Below are 25,468 nucleotides of genomic sequence, written 5' to 3'. Positions count from 1 at the left end.
ACCCTCTTGCATAAAAGAAATATCAAGCTGACTAAGAGTGGTAAAACATAATCTCTTTTTGTTATTTTTCTTATTATTTTCTTTAATTAGTATTTCTTTTTTTATTTCTTTCGATTGTCTCTCCTTCCTCTTTTCCATTACTCCTTTCTCTTCCTCCTCCTCCTCCTCCTCCTCCTCCTCCTCCTCCTCATCATCATCATCATCATCATCATCATCCTCCCATCCTCTCTCTCTCTCTCTCTCTCTCTCTCTCTCTCTCTCTCTCTCTCTCTCTCTCTCTCTCTCTCTCTCTCTCTCTCTCTCTCTCTCTCTCTCTCTCTCTCTCTCTCTCTCTCTCTCTCTCTCTCTCCTTCACCGCCTACTCTGTTTAACGAGTATATCTCTTATTACCTCCTGTCTGCACCGCTTCTCTGTCATCTTTCTGCTACAACTTTTTGATGTACAAGTCATTGACAGTTACAATGATAAGGATTTAAAGTTTAGTTTGGCATATTTATGTCTTTTTACATTTAATTTTGGTCTAGTGTAACCAACTAAGGATTATATACTATGTATATTCTTTGAGTGTAACTAGTGCATTATGAGTTTTCCAGCTTTGGCCAGCGCTCGCAGCCACTGGCCATGGAGGGAGAGGGAGAAGAAGGGGGCAGGGGGCCACAAGTTTAGGAACTAGAAATCCTCACATGAGTTTCTGGGGAAACATGTCATGGTACTGAAGGTGTTAAACATCAATTCTGCATTGTGGATAGAAAAACACTCTTGAGAATGTGACCTCTCATCTCTGTGGTCTTTGAAAATAGTTGTGGTGAGAAAGTTAAGCGTTGCAAAATATGGGCCTTGTTATGTCACTGTAAAGAGTTAATAGAGATTTATTCATGTATTTCTAACTATGCAGTGAGTTTTGGGCCATACGTGTTACTGAATAGGTGTTGTTTGTGGTTGATTATGATGCGAGTGCGTGAAAGATGTGAAAAGTGAGTGATAGAGGAAAGAAACGTGATAATAAATGTTTTTTCTCACTTTTATTAATGATTTTGTCTGCTTCATTTTGCAGTGTGTGTATGGCAGAGTGATTAATGCTTTCTGAACTGACACACACACACACACACACACACACACACACACACACAGGACCGGGGTTCGATTCCCCGGCCGGGTGGAGATATTTGTGTGTGTCTCCTTTCACGTGTAGCCCCTGTTCACCTAGCAATGAGTAGATACGGGATGTAAATCGAGGAGTTGTGACCTTGTTGTCCCGGTGTGTGGTGTGTGTCTGGTCTCAGGCCTATCCGAAGATCGGAAATAATGAGCTCTGAGCTCGTTCCGTAGGGTAAAGTCTGGCTGTCTCGTCAGAGACTGCAGCAGATCATACAGTGAAACACACACACACACACACACACACACACACACACACACACACAGGAGTAAAACTTGCATTGTATAACCAGCACTCATTATAAATTCTCATTCCAAGCATGTGAACCTCCTTACATGTGTGTGTGTGTGTGTGTGTGTTTCACTGTTTGATCTGCTACAGTCTCTGACGAGACAGCCAGACGTTACCCTACGGAACGAGCTCAGAGCTCATTATTTCCGATCTTCGGATAGGCCTGAGACCAGGCACACACCACACACCGGGACAACAAGGTCACAACTCCTCGATTTACATCCCGTACCTACTCACTGCTAGGTGAACAGGGGCTACACGTGAAAGTAGACACACCCAAATATCTCCACCCGGCTGGGGAATCGAACCCCGGTCCTCTGGTTTGTGAAGCCAGCGCTCTAACCACTGAGCTACCGGGTGTGTGTGTGTGTGTGTGTGTGTGTGAAAGAACAAGAGCTATAGTCCTTCTATGCGTACTAGTTATTGATTCTGTTGAGTAGTGCAGCTATCAACTGTCGTCCTGATTCAAGACATGTGTTTCAGAATCATCAAAGTCTACTAATACAAAGGAACATGATAAGACCACATAATTTCTCATAACATTTTATTTACTGATTTTTCATGTTACCAGTTGAATGTCACTAAATTGTCAAGCTACAGCAATGCAAAGTGAAATGTTGATACCCAGGCATTTCTCTGTGAGTTATATTTGGGGGCGGGCATTCCAGTCCTAAGAATGTTCTATATATCTGTCATACGGTCCCTTATTGATTATGCCGCCCCTGTTTTAATACAGTTTAGTGCCACCCAACTCAGTCCCCTGGAGCTTGTACAGAATGAAGCCATGCGGATAATCTTGGGATGCCCCAGGACTGCACGGATTGAAGTCCTCAGAACTGAACTGCACCTGCCGAGTATTATGTGTAGGGTACAGGAAATTACTTGTTGCACAATTAGTCGGATGCTATGCACGGGCTCTGACTCTTTAAAGGGATCACTGATCCCCCTGTATCATGATCCTCGCACTCCTACAACACCATACCTCAGGAAGATCTTGGGAGTACTGACAAGTGTAGGTGTAGCCGAGGCTTGTATTAACGTTGTTATGTCACCCCTGCAACCGCCTGGAACCCTCACCGTGTCAGTGTTGATATTCACTCACTGCATCAGCCCAAGAGGGACTGGCTCCCTCATGTGCTGCAAGACATGTTCATGACTAAATTGTCCAAGTACCCACACGTTCAGGCTATTCATGTTTATTGTGATGGGTCAGTCAATGGCAGCAGGTCTGGATGTGGGCTGTTCATCCGTGACTACATCTCTGCCAGTCTCTACACTGACACTGAGGTTTCCAGGCGGCTCCCTGCACCCATGTCTTCCACTAGAGCAGAACTGTATGCTGTACTGGAGGCGCTCCACATTGTGGCGCCTCTCCATAAGAATGTATATTTCTTTATTGACAGTCAGGCTGCATTGTATGCCCTTCAATCCACCTCCCCCATGGACTGTGATCTAGTTAATAAGTGTCTTGATCTCATCCACGTGAAGGTGCTGGTGCCACGGTCCATTTCATCTGGATACCCTCTCATGTGGGTATCCCGTTAAATGAAAAAGCAGACCACCTTGCTCAGTGTGCCCTACAAGATGACACAGTGGACCCTGGCACTGAGTACACTCTGGGTTATGTTAAGAGTAGCATTAAGGACTTTGTACAAAGTAGCATTAGTGATCAGTTGGAGCTTTGTTGCCATAGGGGCAGTAGCACTAGTCTTCACTATGCACGTGTCTCCCAGAGCTGTGCTTACACCTACGGGAGACACACTGCATCACATGACAGGGTGGCAATGAGGCTCAGATTAGGCTACAAATACTTTTGGGAAGTCAGTGCTTCTCCTGGTGTGTGCTGTGTGCTGTGTGCTGCACCAAGGGGACACACTCTGCATCACTATATCATGGAATGTCCTTTCATTGCTAAATTTAGGCCACAAGGTCAGCATGACTTGTACAGCCTCATTGACCATCTCCTAGACTCTGCCAACCTCAGGGAAATACTCAGGGAATATCCTCAGTTTGCTCCCAGACTGTAGGATGTTAAGGCAATAAGGTGTGCAATATGTGTATTTATTTATTGAAATACTTGTATTCTTGTTGTGTACACTGTCCAGAGTTATTTTTGTGATACTTTAACCTTAAGTCTTTGCCCAGGGGGTGGGTGGCAAGGCCCATCCTCCTCCTTTGTTGTAATTATTTATTAATTCAACAATAAATGTATCAATCAATCAATCAACATTTTTAAGTTACTGCCATCAAGATCAACATCAGAATCGTCTCCGTTACAGAGACGGATAGACACTCAACAGCTGAGTTGACTGTTGACGGTATGATTGAACAGCCGCGGCCCACAAACAAACGCAGTGCGCTGTATTATTTCGGATAATTAATACTTCCACATTTCTGCTTGCTGGAGGGAAAAGTGCCTAAAAAAACCTGCATGGGGAGGTGGTGGCCATGGAGGCATGGCAGGCAGGACGCGTTGAGGAGTGGGTGAGGGCGTGCAACACAAGGTGGGTACATAGCACCTGAGTGGACCTTAGGGGTATCAGCACTTGTTTTCTGTGGTGTGTGGATCATGAGTATGGGTCTTTTATTGGTAAATGTTCAATGTTTTTATTGCAGAATATACTTTCCTGGTGTTCATTGGTGTCTTTTAAGTTTGGTCAGTAGGATGTTGCTAGGTGGCAGTATGGGAATTATGTTGTAGTAATTATTTATACTTCCGCTTACCAAATGTCTCTTTCTAATCTTAATTGTAACATATCTATTGGAACTGGGTTAATTTGTAGTTTAATAAAATATCCCGTATCTCCACCATCACCCCCCCTAACCCTTCCAACAAGCTTGGGGGCCTTTGGGGAATCAGGGTTTTGGGTAGGAGAGGCATATATGAGTGATATTTTTTTTTTAAATCTTGGGAAATTTCGCTAAATGTAGGGAAATTTTACCTAACATAACCTCCCCCTCTACGACACTAACCTAACCCTAACATATTTTAGCCGAGGGCTGCAACACCCCTACATCCCCTCTCTAGGATACTAACTTAACCCTAACATAAACCTAACCTAACGTATCTTAGTCGGGGGTGGGGGGGGACTTCACCCCCGCCTACCCTCTACCGCTAGGACACTAACCTAACCCTAACATAAACTTCCCCCACCACTAGAACACTGACCAGACCATAACAAACCTTACCTAATGTATCCAAGCTTTGGGGTTGCTCCCCCTGGACACTGCCTGTGTTAGAACCTGGTTCTCTCATAGCTTGACACAATGTGCCCTATCTCCTCCAATACCCCTCCAGTATAAATTCATAACTCACAATACCTTAACGAGAGGATGAAGGTCCTGGCTGTGGGTCATCCTTTACTTTAGTGTTATTGAGTTCACTGTACTCCACAGGGACAGCAGGAGCGATGATTTCCCATTAATCAAATTCGCAACCTTTACAACTAATGTCAATGGTAGCCATGGCTGAACTGAGCACACAGATGTCTCTGTGCACTTGTCTGCCCAGCTGAGCCCTGCCTATGAATACGTATAGCAAATTTCCATTGGTGCAGTTCGTGGTGTTAAGAGGTGGTGGCACGTCATTGGACAAAATACGAATCCTATTCAGCAGTTACCCATAAACCCCAGCTATAAACAAATGCAAGTCAGTGTACTGCTCATTTCCGAGTGTGATGGAGCTCTGTAACTTGCCACAGCTCGCTGGACTTAGAGAAAACTCAAGAGGCACAGCACATTCCCAGACCTATTGCAGCGTTATTATTCATTTGTGGCAGGTAGTGTACGTATTGAAAATGTTGTAAATAGTAATAACAACAACCTAAGGGTGATCAAAACCATCTAGAGTTTATAGTATGAAAATGTAGCAGAACTTGGAACTGTCCCTCGAGCTGTCCTCATTTCACAGCTTACCCTTTGCAACTCTTTCACTCTGCTGACAGGACATGGCAATGAAAATATAATACATAAAACTAACTCAACTTAACCTAGCTAGCATAGGGTTTTGAGGAGGATCATTGATCAGCGGTGCGTGTTGCCTCAACTATGTATTGTTAGCTATGTTAGGTTAGATTAAGTGAAAGTTAGGTTTACGTTAGTTTTGGTTATCATATTTTCATTTCCCACGTCCCATCAGGTGAGTGAAAGTGCTGCGAAGGGGGGGGGCTGGGAAACGAGGACAGCTGGAGGAACATCTATATGGGACAGTGCCTAAATATTCACTACAGTAGTTTCCCTTCCTGAGTTATGTGTTTTGTCTTTTCTTTAGTGTGTGTTGGAGGTCTTAGTGCTGGTACATACTCCCAAGTTGATAAGATATATAAAACTCATGAGTGTGATGCATCCCATAGTATGTAATCATTGTTTAATCCAAAGGTGCCTTGAAAGGACTATTAGTAAAGAAAATGCAGATGCCTTCATCAAGAGAGATGGCACCACAGCCCTCCACTTGGCCGCAGCATTACCCAAGGAGACAGATTCACTCGCCACCGCAACATTCCTTCTCTCCAGAGGTGCCAACCCAAATGTTCCGTAAGGCTCCTCAACTGTGATTCTTCTTTACTCTGATAATATTTTTGTGATTATAGTAATTGAGATTATATATATACAGTATATAGAAAACTAGAGTCTTATATCTCTGTTGAATGATTAACAACTTTACTTTTTTCTTTTACAAATTATATTATGAGTATGATTAACATACATTTACAGTACAAATAACAAGATTCTTTAAGTAATAGCACTGGGCTGTAATAAAGTATAGTAATATATAGTTGAATACTGCACCATGGTTCTAGGGAGACATGTCTTACCTCCTTCAAGAAAAGAACTACTGAGTGCGGGGATCAGATAAAGACACAAGAGGATGTGTAAATTTTTGTTACATACCTATGTACCAACAGTTTAGCACTTCTGAGAAGTTGTAGGCTGGGTCATAGTAGCTGGATGTTAGTGATGTCAAACCTTAATATGGCTTAGTCTGCTGAGATGTACATTTGAGACCAGATTTACACTTCCAATATTGTGATTGACTAGTGTTGTTTCTTTTGACATTGGTTGGTGCTGACACATTATTTCATTAAGTTATGTACAGGCTCTGAACTCTGCAAAGTGGTGAATTTTAATGAAACTTTATCTCAGCCATTTGTGATGTCTGAACTATTTTTCCTCTGAACAGAAATAGCCAGGGTAAGACAAGCATGCATATAGCAGCCTTTATGGGCCACACTGACCTGCTACACCTGCTGCTGCTGAATGGTGGCGACCCACTGCTTGGGGATCGGAGAGGATACTCACCGGTTGACTGGGCCTTTCATGGACACCACCACAACACACTCAACTTCTTAAACAACCTTCTGGACACTGAAGAATTGAACTATGACAAAGATGATCCAAAATATACCCTTTCCTTCAGTAAGTGACAGTTTATGGAGTTACTAACTGTCTGATATTTAAAGAATGGCAGTGTTGTTGAGTGGGTTAAGTTTGAATATACTAATTCTATATATAGAGTGATGTAGTTCAGATATGTAGTAGTAGTAGTAGTAGTAATAGTGAATTGTGTATTTAATTATTATCAAAATTAGTGCTTGTATTCTTTTCACAGTGCAAATGACAGTCATGGATGTTGCAAGTTTCGTCCCGGCCTGTACAACGGACTCAACCAGCTCCTTTTATTCATGTGTTTCAAATATTCAGGTAATTTAGTTATTTAGCAAACATGGCATAAACTTGTTTAAATCTTACTCCTTGCATATGTGATTGAACCTCCCTGTATTTAATTATTTTTTTATTTATTCATTTTTTTTCAGTACATAGTGCTATTTTTCACACATTATCTCTTTCCTTTTAGAGTAAAGGAAATTTATATGATGACATCAGTTGAAAGAAAAGTATGTGTCTTTTTGGTGTAGTAGAGCTAAGTTAGTTCTGCTGTTTAAATTTGACATAAGCAACCATAGATGTTTCTGTAACTTCGTTGATGGAAGAAATATAATTTCAGAACAGGGATGATGCTGAGACAAGTCTTGGAACCCTCATTGCAAATTTCAATAAACCGACAAAGACAGATAAACCTCCAGCTTGGTTCAGCAACCATCCTTTCCTCATGTCTCTGAAGCAGGAAGTTGAAATGTACCAAGAGGACAGTGACAGTGAAAATGACTTGTGGACATTTCAGTGCTGCCTGGGAAAGAAGTTATATCAAGAAGAACTTTCTTCATTTGAAAGTGAAGAGTTGAATGTTGCTCTTCTCACAATAAATGTTTCGTCCAATACTGTACATGATGCAGCAGACAAAAGTGATGCAAGTAATGAACATCAAAGCCTTGAGGAACAAAGTTTGCATAGTGAGAGTTGTTGTCATGAATGTTCAAATTTTGATGTAAGAAATAATGCTTTAAGCAGTGAAACCAAAGTAAACCAAAGCCAGTTTTATAAATCTTTTTGTAATGAGAAGGACAGGACTGAACTGTGCTCAGGACAAGGTGATGATGATGTGACGGTAGAAAATAGTTACAAACCAGAACTTTGCACCACTCTGGATCTTTTAAAATGCCCTAAAAAAAGAGAGAGATTCACTAACATACTTCACGAGACACCTTTATCATTAAGGAAAGAATTATTTAAGAATTATTGTGACTTTGAATTGTCCACTTCAAGTATTGGAAATAATTTGGAATCATTCAAGAAGTTGGAAAAAGAATTAATTCATCAAGATGCAATGAGTTGCTCTACCTCACCTGTGTCCTCTCACAAGTCAACCAACTCAAGACCTGTGCAGTCTTTGATCAGCACTTGCCCATCTTTGCTGAGTATTGCTGAAGAGTTTCTCTATAAGGATACAGAAGCAGGAATTCATTTCATTGAGAGGCGCTGCCCTACAGTGGCTGTGCTTTCCAGGTAGTATTTTTGGAGTACTTGTGAACTAATGATACTACAATTTTTACTATTTCTCTTAAAGATGTGTGAAATATAGTATTTAGGAAGCAGATTTTATAAAGGTATTCAAATTTTTACTCTGCCATGTTGTGCATGCATTTTTCCACATGTGATGTGACAAATCGAAATTAATTTCTTTTTCAGTTTTGGTGGAACATCAGGAGTTTCAAACAGACCCGGCAATAGTCTCAAGGAAGGGCTGGAGGAGCTGGCATCAAGTGAGACAACAGCTACTCTTTGTTACATTAGTTTCAGATATTCATATCATTATCTTTGATAGTTATTGCTATACTGTAGTACTTTTTGTATTGCTTATTTCTTTTATTTTATGCACGTAGTATCTATCTTGTTTCTTTTCATCCTTTGGGACCAACACTGTTCCTTCCTTTAGCCTCCACTGCTCTCTGATGGTCATTTGGTTCATGTACACTCCTGTGTGTTTCTTTTAATGTGTATCTTCACAGTTTAACCCGAGAGTGGGCCATGCCATCTCCTGGAATGTTGTCTTAGTTTTTCTTATGTATGAGAATGATTTAAAATCAATTCAAGAGATGGCCTGAGGACAGTGACAAGGGTAAGGGGAGAAAGATTGTTCTTATCTGGATTCATTCGAGATATCCCGAATCCAGATAAGAACTATCTTTTCCCCTTACCCTTCACTCTCCTCAGTATACCTCACCGCTGCACACAAGGTAACACACTCTCATTTTAGCTTATAGTATATACACATATGGTTTTCTTTAGGTTCTTTTTGGTCCTTTTTTTTGTAATGTCCCCTTTTTTTATATCTATATTCTAGGGAAACACTATGTCCACACACTCCATATTATGTAGTACAATTGAAACATATTTATGGTCAAAGTCATGGAGGGGAGCTGTGTGTGACTCATTGGCAATCAGCTGATTTCTTGGTAGCCTCACTCCTTCCCCCACCACACCTGGCCAGGCAGTGCATGATGCCTGACTGCCTGTTATTTTATTTTTCATTTGTTACATACATACTTTCATTGTGTCATATTTACCAGTAAGTCACCTATGTGTTGCCATCTCTGTAAACTTCTTGAACTTGTAAAAATCATGTCAAAATGATACACTGTTTCACCAAGGAACATGTGGGTCTGCCCATTCCTCCTAGTTACAACTATTAAACAACACTTCAAATTACAAATGTGCTTGCAATGTTTTAAATTTGATTAACCTATACTTTCATCTGTAGTAATAACCATAGAAACATGCTATTAATAATAGCAATAATAATAATAAGAGCTTTGAATATGAAGTTCATGAGTAATGGTATCTCTTTGTCAGTTTGCTGATATGATTGAACTTTTGTTGTTTTCATATGTATTTCCAGATAAAAGTATGGATAGTATTGGACCAATAACAGACACTGTCAAAGCAATGAATGCTGAAACACTCCGTGACAACCTGAAGAAGCTTGGCTTTGAGGCGGGACCCATCACTCCCTCCACTCATACAGTATACATGAGACACCTGTTGAGACTTAGGAGGAAACCTTGCCATGTTCAAAAAGATCAATCTTGTACGTCAGTAACCCCATTGTTCAGTTTATGGGTTGATAGAGACAATAAGCGGCATTTTAGGGGTAACGTCAGTATAACACGGATCTTAGTACTCCACAGATGTCTTTGGATGATAATTGTGATAAACTGGGGAGCACTGTCACTGCATATACCTTTGCTGTCAAAATCCAATATATTTATCATTCATATCCTCTTTTTGCAGTACCACCAAAATACTGTAGAGACTTGTCCTTATTACTGAGGCAGCCCAGTTCAGTTCCCTGGGAAGCCTGGACTGCCATTGAGGAAGAGATGAGCCTTCCCTTCTCCCGGCCTGACCCAACTCGACACTGGAGAGACGGCACCAGCAAGTCATGCTTCAACTACCTGCTGCTCGATCCAAGAATCACACAAAACCTCCCAATGATGTGAGACTGAACTATTATTCCTTCTGTTTCTTACATTTATTTCAGTTAAAAATCATAAGAATGTAGCTCAGTCCTTCTACATACTACCTGTACATTTAGATAAGTAAACTCATTCCTTATTTATATTTTTCTCCTCTAACAGGGGACCAGCAATGAATGAGAGAGAAAAGCTGGATTGTTTTGTGGCATCAATTTTTATGTTGGGAAGGGCTCAAGAAACAGACCTTATTACCACCTATATGATGCCATGAAAAAACAGAGAAGCTGCAAAAAAAAGGTAAGAGATTCTGAAAGCAGTACTAATTACTACTTTAATATGTAAAAATGCTTATAAAAGTCAGTTTTATATGCTTAGGTAAGACACAATCAAGTAATAAGAATAATGGCCACCGTGGTACAGTGGAACCATGCGTACTTTGGGATCCAAGGGGTTTCCAAGCGCACTGGTTCGAATCCTGTCCACGGTCCAAGTGTAGGTTGGGCTTCCTTACTCGGGGCAATGGTTTCCTAGCAGGTGGGCTTTGAGATAGGAGGTACCCTAAAAAAGTACCTCCTTTAGCTCATAAATTCCTGTGAAAAGCCCACATGGTAAAAAAAAAAAAAAAAAAAAGTGGTTGATAGTTACAGTGCAATTTCTATACAGTGTCTTTGTATGTGTAGAGATGGATTTATGTTTACCGTCTTATTGCACCTTCATTTTCCATGTACTAGTGTGGGAGTAGAAGATGGTACAGTATTGGCCAAGTGCTGCCTTCATGGAATTTGTCATGTTATTGTTATTCAGGACTGTTGTGTGATGATTTTTTATACTGTAATGGAATTCTTTTTGCAGAACAGAAAAATTGAAAAGATTCAAGAAATTTGGGCTGATGACTTGGGAGTTGTGTCGCTTCATGTCTTCCAAAACACCATTCCTGTGGAGGCGTGGACAAGGGAGGCTGCAATGATCGCCGCTTTAGGTAATTGTAACACTAAATTTTCAGTAATCCTTCCTTTACAGTGTTACTTGATGCCACTGTTAATTTATATATATATATATATATATTTTTTTTTTTTTTTCATGTTAATCTTAATCCATATAACATTTTTTTATTGTAAGATTCTTAGTATTTTGCATTTAACCCCTTCAGTACTGGGATGCATTTTTACCATGAGTTTTGGATATGACTGGACAACTTTACTGACATTAGGAAAGGTCTATGGAGATTAGAAGATTAATTTCCAGTCTTCACTATTTTAATCCCCACATAAGTTTCTGAAGCTGTATAAAATTGCCAAACAGTAAGCAGAATGAGTATTAAAACATGTCATGGTACTGAAGAGGTTAAAGATTATTTTTGTTTTATTTTTCACACAGGCCTCAAGAATCTGTCAAACAGCGTGCAGGGAACGTTTTATGGTCCCGCTAGTACCTGGACAAACTCAAAAAGACAGCAGCTGGGAACCCACCTCTTGTACCGCTCCTTCAACATCTTCCTGCAGGAGGGAGAGCGACAGCTGCGGCCGTGTGACATCGCCTTACCTTTCACGCCTGCCAGAACCTGATTGCGGGTAATACTTATGTATTCATAGTTTTATTACAAGTAACTTCAATATTTTTAGACTTTTAGTGCAGTGACATCTATTTTATCCTAATTTATCTTTTATCTTCAATTTTTAGAGTTTATATGATACTTCTGACTGTGCTTTGTGTTTGTAGGCTGCAATATATTTCTGGTTGTGCTATACTTGATTACTGCTTTATGTTTAGAGATTTAACTCAATAGTATCTGCAATTTTATCTTTGTACTTTCTAGCTACATTTATGAAACTATATGATATACCTGGGTTGTATTCTTGAGAAGGTTTATGATAGCAAAGTCAGGGAGTGGTTTTGTTATTGATTTCCTTACCAAAGACCTTGCTGTGCAGAAACAGTAGTGAGGATGTCTGTGATGTACAAATTGCGTACCTGTATTCTTTTTAATGTACTTTTAAATATAACCTTTAAAGAACTGTATATTTTTTTTATATTGCCGCTTTTCCTTCCCTGCACCCTTCTCCTGCATAGTGGATAAGGTGGTAAGCTTGGGATCGGGCGTAGGTTCGAATCCCACCACGTGCCGTCTTGAAACCTTGTCATTTGTCAAGTGGTTTAAAGTTACCTACATGTTACCATGATACCCACGTTCTAGGTGGAAGTAATTGCCTTACACCAAAGATGCGCTTGGATGGTGATATGGACCCGAATATGGGTACCACTATAAATAAAATTGCCTGCGCTGCTAATGGGTGGAGGCTGGACAGCGCTTCTCGTACACTTCAAGTAGACCTACAGGTGCTATAGGCTATAAAAATCTCTCTCTCTCTCTCTCTCTCTCTCTCTCTCGTGTGTGTGTTACTAGCAATGGGCAAGGATTAGTGGCTGTGACTTACTAGCGATGGTCGTTTTGGAGTCTGTGGTAGTGGTAGTGGCGGTGATGCATGACTGTTGGCACTGGCTGGGGTCGTGCAGACTGAGGCGGTGGTGGCATCTGTGGAGGCGGATGTCAGGAAGGAGGAGGAGAGGGAGGGGCTTGGGCGAGCCACGACCACACAGGCCTCTGGGGAGCAGTGGTTGGTCGCGCGTCTGACTCATCTCATGGCTTGGACCAATACACGAAGTTATCTTTTTGTGCATATTTCTAAGAGAGAGATTGTCACCCGTCAAGGCAGTACATGACTCATCTTCCACCCATCAAATCACGTCTTATCTACAACGAGCAGCACACTTGTCAGGGAAGCACAGAAAACACAATATGGCAACTAGGAGCGCGCTTATATAAACGTTGGGACGCCTTACAGCCCCAGTGGAAGATCTGTGTGGCCACATAAAGCACTGGCGAGGCGGAGTATTGTTGTCAGAGCGTGTTGTTGTAGCCCAGGCCACGCGGTGCGGCACCAGGCAGCGTTTCGCGGCACCGCCCTCATTGTGCTTCTTTTACATTAAAAAAAAAAAAAAAGCCGACTCACAATAAAAGATACTGATAACTGATATGTTGGACTGGTGAAAGTGAGTTCCGTACTGTCATATATGTATATATATATATATATATATATATATATATATATATATATATATATATATATATATATATATATATATACATACATACATACATACATACATATATATATATATATATATATATATATATATATATATATATATATATATATATATATATATATATATATATATATATATATATATATATATATATATATATATATATATATATATACACACACACACACACACACACACACACACACACACACACACACACACACACACACACACACACACACACACACACTAAGACAGGCTCCATATATATTTGTCAATAATTAATCCATTGTAGCTCATGAAATAAATAACCTAAGATAGCTTCTCATTAATTTCACTGACGTAGATACCTAAAGACAGGATTATAACAACACTTTAAACGGACAGTAAAGAGAACAAGTTTGTCTTTACCTCAGCGGCACCGTGGTGCGGGAAACCAAAACAAGTACAGGTCGAGGGGCCAGGGCCAGTTCCGGGAGCGGCACCGGCCAGCCCGCGGTCCTCCTGGTGTTGGCGGGCACGCCACGCCACGCCCCCGCTCATCTCGCCACCAACCACCTCAAAGGAAGATAGACACTGAGAAAGCTAAGGAGAAAGGAACAAGAGGCGGGCAGTCGAGAAAGTCTGAGCAGAAAGTAGAACAGAGGCTTGCCGCGCCCTCTCCGACATTGCCAAGGTGAGTGTGGCGCAGTGGTGTGGGCGTGCAGCGGTGCAGGTGTGGCACGTGCACGCTCCTCATGCGCTGTATAGACATAACAAACTTCCGAGTCTGTGAAGCAACGTTTGTGTTTGCTGCTGCCTTTGTGTGTGAGCGAGTTTCTGCTGTGTAAACAAACCCAGGTGATTCTAGTGACAAAAAAGTTGCATTGTGGTATTTTCACGTCCTGATGCCTCTCGGTGAACTCAGGGTTTCATTCCCTCTGTTCTTGACATGCTTTGCCTCATTCACTAAGCCTTTATTCTTCATTCACTTGTTTTGTGTCGTCAAATTTATTTTTCATGTGTATTTTCAACTTCGTTTTATCGTCCTCATTGATGTTCCCGTCAGCGTTGCGTCACACGATTCACTGTTCTATTTCTGGCGAGAGTTTGTAAATAATTCAAGGTCTGTGACACTATTTTTGCAGCTGGCACATCCGCCACCAGATCCGTCTTCGCATTTTCTTATTCAATGCCCATTTCTTCAACTTTTTCATGAAGAATGTCAATACTCGGTTTTTTTTCTATTGCAATATTTTCAAGACCAAATGTAGATATCATTCAAGTAAAAACTACACCTCTGTTTTTGTCGCGGTGTCCCCATCCTTAATGTTTCACCGGAGGTTGTAATGGGATGCACAGATTGGTGTTAGAAGTAGAGAGGTGAACAGGTGTCAGGGAGCATCACCCGTGACCTCTAGACAGGCAGGGCATTGCAGTGCACGACCCGAACCTTCGTCCTCTGCTGCTCGCTGTGGTCACGCCCACCTCACCCCTGACCCACGCACCAACCAATCTTCGACCAGAGACAGTGTGCCAATTCAGGCCGTTTTCTGCTCGCCCTCCCTGCACAACAATATAGCATTCAATATTTTTGTTGCTTTTTGCCTGTTACTTTCCTTTCTTGTTACATATTCCGTTACTTTTATTCCTGATACTTTGTTTCCTACAGCCTGCCTGCCACCTCTGGGACCACATTTTCCAGTACCCCGTTGTTTGATCAAGCTGTAGATATTATTGGGATTATCAAAGTTGATTTTCATGATTCTAGTGATAGTTTAATGTTTCTGTGTTCACTATAAAAAAAAATGTGATGAGTGGCCTTTGAAAACTTATCTTATGTGAGCCTAAAGCGTTTCAGACATTAGGCACGTGTTTTTTTTTTTTTGTTTTTTTCATATTTCAAGGAACTCATTTCTTTTCGTCCTTTACGTAAATGTATTGTTGAAAATTATAGACGTTCGAGTAAAAAGATAAGCAATAAAGGCGATCTGAGGTTTGGAATATCATAAGTTATATTGAAAACACGGTATTTACAAGCGTTCTTTAAAAATGCCTGAATAACGAAAAGATACACAGAAGCTTTGGTCAATTTCCAGCTGTTATTGTTTTTTTTTAAGAGATTTAATGATAATGAGGCAGCATTATTGTTTTGTATACGTCAGAGTTTCTCAGTCCGTTTCAGTCAGTGAGTGAAGTGGTTAGTTGCTGCTTTGTGGGAAGTTAAGAGGTCAGATCAATGTAGGTTGGAAAGCTTGGCCTTTGTATCAGTGCTTCCTTCACGTTTATCTTTTCATTCTGCTCTGTCCAACAAGTTTTTTCCGCTGACTTTCTCTCTTTCTACACATTTCATACATCATTTCCTTCTGGTGTAGCCTTAGATCGTCAAAAAGTAATTGTGAGGAAAGGATGTGGCGGGTGCAGCGAACTAGAATAAGATTTTGATGTCTTTGATGAAGCAGTTTGACAAGACCCTCTTTAGCAAGACTACAATTATTATTCAGATCCGCCTCAGCCCGGAGGTGCGCGCACCTTACTGGGACCATCAAGGCTCTTTCTAGTGTGAGAAGCCGCCCGCTAGACACTATTCGTTCAGTTAACCCCTTTAGTACTGGAACACATTTTTACCTCGAGATTTATATAAGATTATACCATTTTATTGAAATCAGGAAGGGTCTAGGGACGTCAGAAGATTAATGGCCAAAGTTTTCACTATTTTAATACCTACATACGTTTCTGAAGCTATATAAAATCAAATAGTAACCAGCGTGAATATGAAAATACGTCACGGTACTGAAGGGGTTAAGTAAGAAAAGTGTGATGTGTTTGGTTACGTCTTTTTCAAGGATAGCGAGACGAAGGATTGTAACTGATTAAACTATTAGCAGTTTGAAATATGATTAACCAGTGTCTCATCTCACAGTATATGTTCTTGTGGTAATCTGTTTAGTAACCTTAATGAAGTGACAGGTACAACGCAGCACAAGGCCAGCCAAGCGTTAAATGGAAAGGGAATGTTATTGTTCGTGACACCATGCAAGGGGACGTGGAAACTGTTCATCAACTACGCAGCACCCATGACGAAACAATCTTAAAACTATTCCGCCACAGATTCCTAGATAGTCTTTCCCCAGCCAACATTCATAGGACTGTCTTTGCAAATTCTGAGGGAACTTCGGAATTTATCTTGTTTTTACATATCTATCTAATTCTGGAGGGAGAGAAAATGAATCTAGTTGATGCAAATACAAACTGAACCAAGAATATTGTGGGGAATTCCCGTGTGTGTGTGTGTGTGTGAGAGAGAGAGAGAGAGGACGAGGCCAAATGACTTAATAAGATCCAGACAAGCTTGAAAAGAAAAGTCATGAGGGAAGATAACTTAAGCCCATCAACGCAAGACGAGAAGAAGAAGAAGAGGAAGAAGAAGGAAAAGCACGTAACAGCAGTGTGAGAAACGTGGGCGTTGGGTGTAAATACCAAGACGTGCTGAGCCAACACCCGTGCGTATTGAACAAACACTGCACCTTTTCTCATTCCTTGTGCCTTGCTAACGTTACTCGCGTGTTCCTCAGAAGGTTTCCTGTGTGCCCATGTCAGCTTCAGAGAGAGAGAGAGAGAGAGAGAGCGAGGGACGTAATTTCTGCTATAGCTCTATACGTAGTTATCTCAAACAATTCTCTCTCTCTCTCTCTCTCTCTCTCTCTCTCTCATTATGATCCGTGTCAGTCCTGATGATAGACGCTCCACACGTGTTTCTGTCAGTGTGTTTGCCTGACTGCTTGCCTTTCTGTCTGTCTGTATGTCTGTCTGTGCACCAATGCATCCCTGTACATTATGCGAATATGTGTCTTGTTTTTGCTTACTCCTCTTTCTGTCTGCCCGTCTGTCTGTCTGTCTGTCTATCTCTCCTTTTGTGATTGTGTATATGTTTGTTTTCGTGTGTCTATCGGGTTGTATCTTTCTGTGTGTGTTGATTCGTGGACGTTATCTCTCTCTCTCTCTCTCTCTCTCTCTCTCTCTCTCTCTCTCTCTCTCTCTCTCGGTTCCTTGGTGTCCGGGTCAGGCAGGTCGACAGAGAATGGAACCGCGAGATTTAATGCTCAGCGACACACACTGAAATCCGTGTTTGTGCGTCGAACCCACATTAGGAGGCAAGCGTCCTCCCGCGGCATTTAAATGGTCATCTGAACGCCCTCTGGCACCAGGATGTGTTCGAGAGAGAGAGAGAGAGAGAGAGAGAGAGAGAGAGAGAGAGAGAGAGAGAGAGAGAGAGAGAGAGAGAGAGAGAGAGAGAGAGAGCTTCTTTAGATATTATGTCATGTGAGAGAACGTTGATGTGAAGGTCGTGATTTTATATTTGTGACGATGCTTCCGGGAGTTGCGTGTGCCGTTACTCGGGGATCGCCCTCGCGTGTTGATGCACAGAATCTGATGTGTTTATCCTTAGCGCGGCAACTGCAGGAAATCAGGAAATCACCGCCAACACTTGCCCTTACATCACCTCAACATCGGTGCGTGAAGGTGAGCAGTAGTGCCACCTGACCAGCTTGCATTTAAAGCTGCATACTGATAGAAGACGTCACGCATTATACATCGATGCTATACGAGGCTTTAATACTACTGGCTATGACGCGGTTCCATATCCATATTGCTTACTGTGTGGTGATTTTATACAGCTTCTGAAACTCATATGGGGATTAGAATAGTGAAGACTCTAGCCATTAATCTTCTAACCTCCATGGATCCTTCCTAATGTCAATAAAATGGTCTATCGTACACAAATCTCAAGGTAAAAATGTGTTCCAGTATTGAAGGGGTAAATACTATTACTTTAAACTCTTCACGACTATTTATATATTCCACAGATATGATCAGTGGGACGTGTATTTTTTTTTTTTTTTTTCTCCTGTTAATGATGAAGAATTCCCCGTTAGACTATAACTGCAACTCAGAAAACACTTCTGAAAAACAACCTCCGCTAGTGCTTGTCAAAACCACTCCAGATAAGATAACAGAATGCTGAAAAATGTGGCTCCTGCTTCGCTATTCTTATCAGGAGGTGAATTATCGACTCCCACGTTACTCCTTATCGTCTCCCTTCCCTCACTGGACACTGAAATGCATAAGGAAGCGAGAAGCAATTATTCAAATCGTGCAGTCATTACCTTTGTCTGCTGCACAACGAAAGATGAAACGTTCATTCAGTGACGAGGGAAACCTGCGTCTTAACTATCTTTGCAGCCCCTCACACTTACCCCTCCTCCTGCTTCTACTCCTCCTCTTGCTCCTCTATCCTTCCCCCTCCTGTTACTCTCTCTCTCCCTCCTCTTTGCTTCACACATCCTGATTCCTGCCCGCTTTGTGTGTTTCCTTTCAGGGCACCATGACTATCCCGCACTATCCGTTTTAAGGAGTGTGTCCCTTCAGTGTGTGTGTGTGTGTGTGTCGCGCAGCGGAACACTCACGGGAAAGGCTGCGCGGCCAACACATCCCCGGGCGTCCTTCTCCAGACGAAAAACTGTGACATGGAACCGAAGCGAGAAAAATAAGGGAAACTTCTGATGTAGGATTCGGTGGGTCTGTAAACCGGACCAGAAAACCGGACCAGCTAGGGGAGGGAGTTGGAGTTACATCACATTGACGACTGACTGCCTTACGAGTGGAGTGTTGCCCCTTTGTGTCCCGGCCCAGCTAGGGAGGCGCGGCCGGATTGGGAGCGGCGGCAAGAAATGTTGATGGTATGCGTATGATGTAATTTTGGCTCTCAGTTCTTGCGATGTGTGCTTTCCTCCATCCCGCGGCGCTTTTCCCATGACGAGACTACTTTCTTTCAGTGGATGGATGAATTGAATTGCTATCCACCTCATCTTCAGCGCGTCTCAATAACGTTAGACAGTTACAGGTTACAGGTGGTCAATTAATAATGATCCCAGTTAGGTACCGTCTTCTACGCAGGTTCCCATTCTCTCTACTCAGCTCTGTGTCGGTGGAAAGAGGGAAGAAGTTAAAGAAGATGAGATAGGACAAACGGGTGGGCTTTCAGATAGAAGGTACATAAAAATACCTCCTTTAGCCAGTAAATTCCCGAGAAAAGCCCATGTATAAGAAATCACTACTGTTCTGCTTCCCGTATAGAAATAACATCTCAGAAACACAAGAGAAGTGATGATATTATCTTTTCTCCTTTTATTTTGTTATTAGAAGGATAAACTGACTCAAATAACTACTGTTCTCCTTCCCGAAATAGAAATAACAACTGAAAAGCACAAGAGAAGCGGCGATCCTAATTTCTCTCCATTCATTTTGTTATTAGAAGGATGAATTGACTCAAATCACCACTGTTCTCCTTCCCTGCATGACTAGAAGCAACAACTGAGACCCCTAACAGAAGCGAAACACAAGGAGACACAGACAGAATACGGAGAGGAGTCTGCTGCTCTATTCTGAATGGGAACCAACGAGACAGTACGTTGCTACCACTCATCCTGAACGCCGCGCCAACTGCATCATTTAACCCACGATCAGGAAAACAATTCAACTCACGCCGCTTCCACCCGGACGCAGCAGTACACACACACGCACACACACACACACACACACACACACACACACACACACACACACACACACACACACACACACACACACACTACGCTTCTCCGCTTGCCTGTTCTATTCTTTTATCTCTACAATCTTGTTCCTTTTTTTCCCTTTAGTATCTTCCCTTCGTGTTTTTTCACCTCCCTTCACCTGTTTCCTCACCTCCTGCACTTATACCTTACTCTCCCTTTTCCCGTAACCCCTTCAATACTGGGACACGTTTTTACCTTGAGATTTATGTACGATTAGACTATTTCATTGACGTTAAGAAGAGACTATGGAGGTCAGAAGATTAGTGGGCAGATTCTTCACTAGTTTAATCCCCCACATAACCTTCTGAACCTGTATAAAATCACCAAATAGAAACACGTCATGATATATCTTCTCTTTTTGTCCCTTCTCGCCTCCATTCACTCCTCTCTTTCCTCTCTCCACCGACACATATAGAACTGAGTAGAAAGAATGGGAACCGGAGTAAAAGACCGCACCTGACTGGGATCATCATTAATTGATCACCTGTAACCTGTACCTGTCTGACGTTAGTGAGACGCGCAGAAGATGAGGTGGATAGCAAGTGCGTGGAGGATGGAAGGGAACGGGAAGTGAGTGATGGGAGAACAGGTGGCGGTGTGCAGGTGGCTGGCTGGCTGGCTGTCTTTCGTCTGAATTTGAATAGATAACATAGTGGATTTGTAGCATTACTGACAAGTGTTTTTTCGTCATAAGTACTAGTGTGTGTGTGTGTGTGTGTGTGTGTGTGTGTGTGTGTGTGTGTGTGTGTGTGTGTGTGTGTGTGTGTGTAGACAGAGGAGGAGGATGTCTAAGGATAAATACAATAGGATGATAAGATGTGTGAGAAAAGGGAAAGGAAGGGTAAGGAGGGGAATGGGAGGGGGAAGGTTGATAGGGAGGAGGGGTAGGCAGCGGCCGTGACTATCCCCTCCCTCCCCTCTCCCCCCTCCCTCCCCTCCCCCCTCCACACCACCAGGAACCTGAGTTTTTATTGGAAGGCGGATGTGGTGTCTCAGCCTTCCCTCCCCTTTCCTTCATCTTCTCCCCTTTTTTTTTTTTTTTTTCTTTTTTTTTTTCGTGAGAGTTTTAGTACCCGCATCTTCTTCTCCCTCCAGTACTCTCTTCTTCTTCGCCTTCTCTTTTTTCTTTTTCTTTTCTTTTTTCTTTTTTGGCGTGAGCTTGTAACGTATCATATCTTATTGGCAATTGTCTTCATTGTTTATATCCTTTTTTTCTCTTCTTTTGTTTTTATTTCGCTCTCTCTCTTCCTCCTCCTCCTCTTCCTTCTCCTCCTCTTCCTCCTCCTGTTTCTCTTACGGAAGTATTCGTTTTTCGTTTCATTATTTCTCTCTCTCTCTCTCTCTCTCTCTCTCTCTCTCTCTCTCTCTCGTGGATAACGCAGCCTTGACCATCCCTTTCATCTCATCTCACTCCATCTGAGTCTTCTTTCTCCCTCACGCCTCTCTCAGCCCAGCCTTGACCACATTAACTTAACTAGTGTCAGGCATAAGGAAAATACATATGAAAGTAGCCCACAACCTTAGTTCTTGTATATCACTTAGGAATAAGACGGTAAGAGGAAAGCGGAAGGCCTGCACTGGGGTCCGCTGCTCGCCCACGCTCTGTAAGGCACCAGTCATCCCGGAAGACACAAATTAGGTTCCGCATGTTAGGTGTGTGTGTCCTCACCCCTTGCCCCCGAGGAAGGGAAACGCCCTCCTCCCCGTGTTCTCGATAATAGCACCCTGTCTGTTAACATCTAACCATTTAACTAACCGACATCATTGGATACGCTCTTTATTGCTCGTAAAAACCAGAGTGTCTTGATTTTAATGGTAGATTATTTACATTTTTGCCTTCATACAGGTAAGTTACCATTGCGTGTTACTCGTGTACAATCTTCCCTTGCTGTAATTTTGTATTTAATGCGTTGACTCTCAGATGCTGATACTGACCCGAAATGGAGCACGCTAATAAAGTAACGGAAAAGATTATACTGAAATTAACTTTTCTTCTTGGAAAAATTATGAAATTCGTGTCTCACAATACAACGTGATTATGGCTGTGGAAGCAAAACATGCCATTTCCACTAGCGCGTGTGTCTTTCCTGGAAGCAGCGGCTGGTAATAATGTCTTCAAACTGCTGGGTAATGGTCCTGCTGCTCAGGCTCATTACATTCACAAATTACACTGACTCCTTTCTTAAATAATGTGCTCTTATTTACGCAGCGTGCACATATCATTAACTGCTGCAGAAAAAAAGAAAGTACACACATGCGTACACACACACACACACACACGCACACACACACACCCACCCACCCACTCACCCACCTGCCCACCCACTCACCCACACACACACACACACACACACACACACACACACACACACACACCCAGCAGGAAGGGGAAGCCAACACTCTAGTCACGGGCGGTCGTCGTGTGAAGGACCTTATCACTCACCCTATAGGAGCTGAGAGGCCGACCTTACCCTATGGTGGCCCCGCGGTGTGTCACGGAGGGCAAGGGTTAAGCCACCTGCGATCTTTTATCTCTTAGTACGTCACTACTCTTTCCACTGCAGCAGATCGCTACACAGTGAATCATCCTGATAGCAAAGGTGTCTTGACCTAAACCTTTGCTTTTTGCTGCTACCGTCTCTTATTCTTCCTTCTTGTCCTTGTACGGATGGTGTAAGAGAGAGAGAGAGAGAGAGAGAGAGAGAGAGAGAGGGGGATGAATATGTGGCGCGTATTTAGTCTAATGAACAATTTGCATATTTCAAAAGGACCGCAGCGTTACCTTGTCTCTTTACCTTCCTGCTCCCTTGGGACTGTTTCCTCATTCATCATTAGCATCTCTATCTTTTCACTTCCGATAGTTCAGTTGCTTATATAGGTAGTGAGTATTTCCACTGATGTTGAACCTTTAGTGCGTGGGGTCAGTCCTCCCTGAAGTGGGTGTGTGTGTGCCCAGCCAGCGCCCGGGAACAACGGTACCACGCCACATCTCGCCCGTCCATCGCTCCATTTTGACGTTAATGTATTTGTTGTGAAGGCAATTCAGACCAGCCCTTTAGAGTGCTGACTGTGCCTTCACGGTACCGATATGTATAAAGCTCTCTTTCCTTCTACGTAGAGGGCATCTGTTTGTATATCCTTTTGTTTGTCAGATTGTCTGTGAGCATGTAAGTGTAGGTGAGGTTAGAAAGATGAGTCAAAGTAAATAACGGAGCATGAAGCCGCGCGTGCACGTTTTATCTATATAATGAGGAGCCTTTGTATAAAGTAATTCCCTCCCCCATCTCCCCCGCCCGCCCGCCGGTCCATCCTGCTTGTAAGTAAAATAATCCACGCTGTGCAACACCAAACAACATCCTGGCGTGGACAAATGACGTAGTAAGTTGCATGATGTACGAGCACACCATCCGAGAGATGCTGCCGTGATGTGCTGCTGTGGACTGTGGCTGTGGGCTGTGGCTATAGACTTCTCAGTCCTGCCACTCTCCTCAGGATCGAGTGAGAACCATTAAATCGAGCAAATCCTGATTCAGGTTTCGTATTAAGATCTAATGATTTTTGTGCGCCGCGCCATCTTTTACCAATCAGATCTCCTAAATTGGTTTCTTTACTCTCGGAAGAATTAATTTCATATCAGATTATTGCTTTCTGAACGAATTACCTGTTATTCTTTTATAAAAAAAAAAAAAAACATCTACAACAAATTACCTCATGGCAAATAACTTATGTATTTTACGATGACAGGACTGCGTTATCCACCAAATATTTTAATGGCTGATTCGGTGTCAGTGAACAGCAAGTAATATTTTACAGTGAAACGTCAATTGCGTTTTGCCTCCAACATAATCACCGTAGCCATTTTCTTTCTTTTTGCTGCTAAAAGTGTGACCGTCCTGACCAGAATGGATTACACTGGGACGAAATGGCTCCACAGTCATTGCCATAAACGTGCGTGTCTAACAGGTATTACATTGAAAGAAACTGGCACATCAAACGTTCATTTATAAACAGTGATCATGCAAGATTGAGTGGACATGACATTAAGCCCTTCAGTACAGGGACACATTTTTACCTTGAGATTTGTGTACGATTAAACCCCTTTATTGACATTAGCAAGGGTCTATGGAGGTGAGAAGATTAGTGGCCACAGTCATCGCTATTCTAATCTTTCACATAAGTTTCTGAAGCTATATAAAATCACCAAATAGTGAGCAGAATGAAAATAAAGGCTCGCAAATAATTGTTCACACATTTCTTAGTTTTTCACCTTTATATTATTTTACTTTATTTTTAGACACGCAGATAAATGAAGGTATCTTTCCTCAGTCTTAACAGTCACATCCGCCTCTTGACCGTAGCTTGCATTCTCACCTCTCTCGGCTTCCCTGGCTTTTCTGCGTCGCCTTGCATCCTTACAGCATCGAGTCCAGTGCAGCATTCTCTCTCTCTCTCTCTCTCTCTCTCTCTCTCTCTCTCTCTCTCTCTCTCTTACATAACATTTATCACGAGTCCTTGATGCCCATACAGGAATTATGAAAACACTTAATGAAGTATTTAAATCCGGTTTTCCCTGAGTCACTGGTGTGTGTTCATGCGCCACATCACGATCTCCGCCGCTTTATGTAACAATACGCGGCCTCGCCTTCCTCCAAACCCCAGAGGAAAATGGAAACTGATTTTGTCCACGTGAGCGAAATCTTTCATCTTCCTCACTTGGCTGCGCTTGGTCCGCTGGTTCTGAAAGTAACGAAAGTGGATGAAAAAGTTGGTTTGCTATCGATTTACTCCCGGGAAGCTGATGAGTGTTATAAAGCGTGCACGTCAAGAAAATGGCGACCTGGACATCCTGAACCAAAGAGCAATTACGATGTGTAAATTGAGGTTAGTATTCTGTAACTCTTTGGACTCTCACTCTTTGTTTAAAGGTCACAGAGCCACTTCACTCCACTTTTTGTGTGTCTTTTTTTTCCACTGATATGCAAAATATTTGTTAACTTATTGCTAGAATCTTAACATCCTTGTAAAGAGAGAGGGAGAAAAGAAATGGTAAAGATTCTGAGTGAAGAAGGGTGTAAAGTTAGCGTGTGGTGAGAAGAATGATTATACGTGCACCACTCAAGTTGATGTATGTGTAGTATGAGGCGGGATAGTTTGGTGAAATTGACTTTGTTACTTTTCTACCCTAAAAAGTCGGTGACAGAACTGAGTCTCACGGTTACTTATCTCGATTCACCAAAAAAATTGACTCAGTCGCGAACAACTTAGTAAAACAGAACACCTGACTGCATCAAACAACACAACGCCTCCATGCAGTGCCCCGCCCGGACACCCCAACACAGCGCGCTCTTCTTCTCCTGGCTGTCCTTTATCACAAGTATTGTCCTATACCTTCGTTCTTCACAAGATGTAGCGGCCTCACCTCACCG

At 42.3% G+C, this 25,468-nt stretch overlaps 2 protein-coding genes across 7 annotated transcripts in view; both read left to right on the top strand.

The window, feature by feature from the left end:
* The first annotated feature begins 3,744 nt into the window (after window positions 1–3,744).
* On the top strand, window positions 3,745–12,336 carry LOC123503842 (ankyrin repeat and LEM domain-containing protein 1-like). The gene is given in 12 exon segments (XM_045253935.1): window positions 3,745–3,951; window positions 5,825–5,980; window positions 6,627–6,862; window positions 7,056–7,147; window positions 7,452–8,350; window positions 8,534–8,607; window positions 9,744–9,932; window positions 10,136–10,340; window positions 10,483–10,529; window positions 10,532–10,617; window positions 11,173–11,299; window positions 11,698–12,336. Coding segments are annotated over 12 exon segments (2,355 nt in total). The 5' UTR covers window positions 3,745–3,895; the 3' UTR covers window positions 11,886–12,336.
* Window positions 12,337–13,969: 1,633 nt separating this feature from the next.
* Window positions 13,970–25,468, top strand: part of LOC123503841 — a 37,016-nt gene continuing 25,517 nt past the window's right edge. For 2 of the 6 annotated variants that reach the window (XM_045253931.1, XM_045253928.1), the window contains exon 1: window positions 13,970–14,104. The gene's annotated coding sequence lies outside the window, so the exon portion shown is untranslated. The other 4 variants (XM_045253932.1, XM_045253929.1, XM_045253930.1 and 1 more) reach the window with 3 other exon arrangements.

Source organism: Portunus trituberculatus, chromosome 14 (assembly GCF_017591435.1).
Source record: "Portunus trituberculatus isolate SZX2019 chromosome 14, ASM1759143v1, whole genome shotgun sequence".
Taxonomy (NCBI): Eukaryota; Metazoa; Arthropoda; class Malacostraca; order Decapoda; family Portunidae; genus Portunus; species Portunus trituberculatus.
This window is presented reverse-complemented; position numbering and strand designations above follow the sequence as displayed.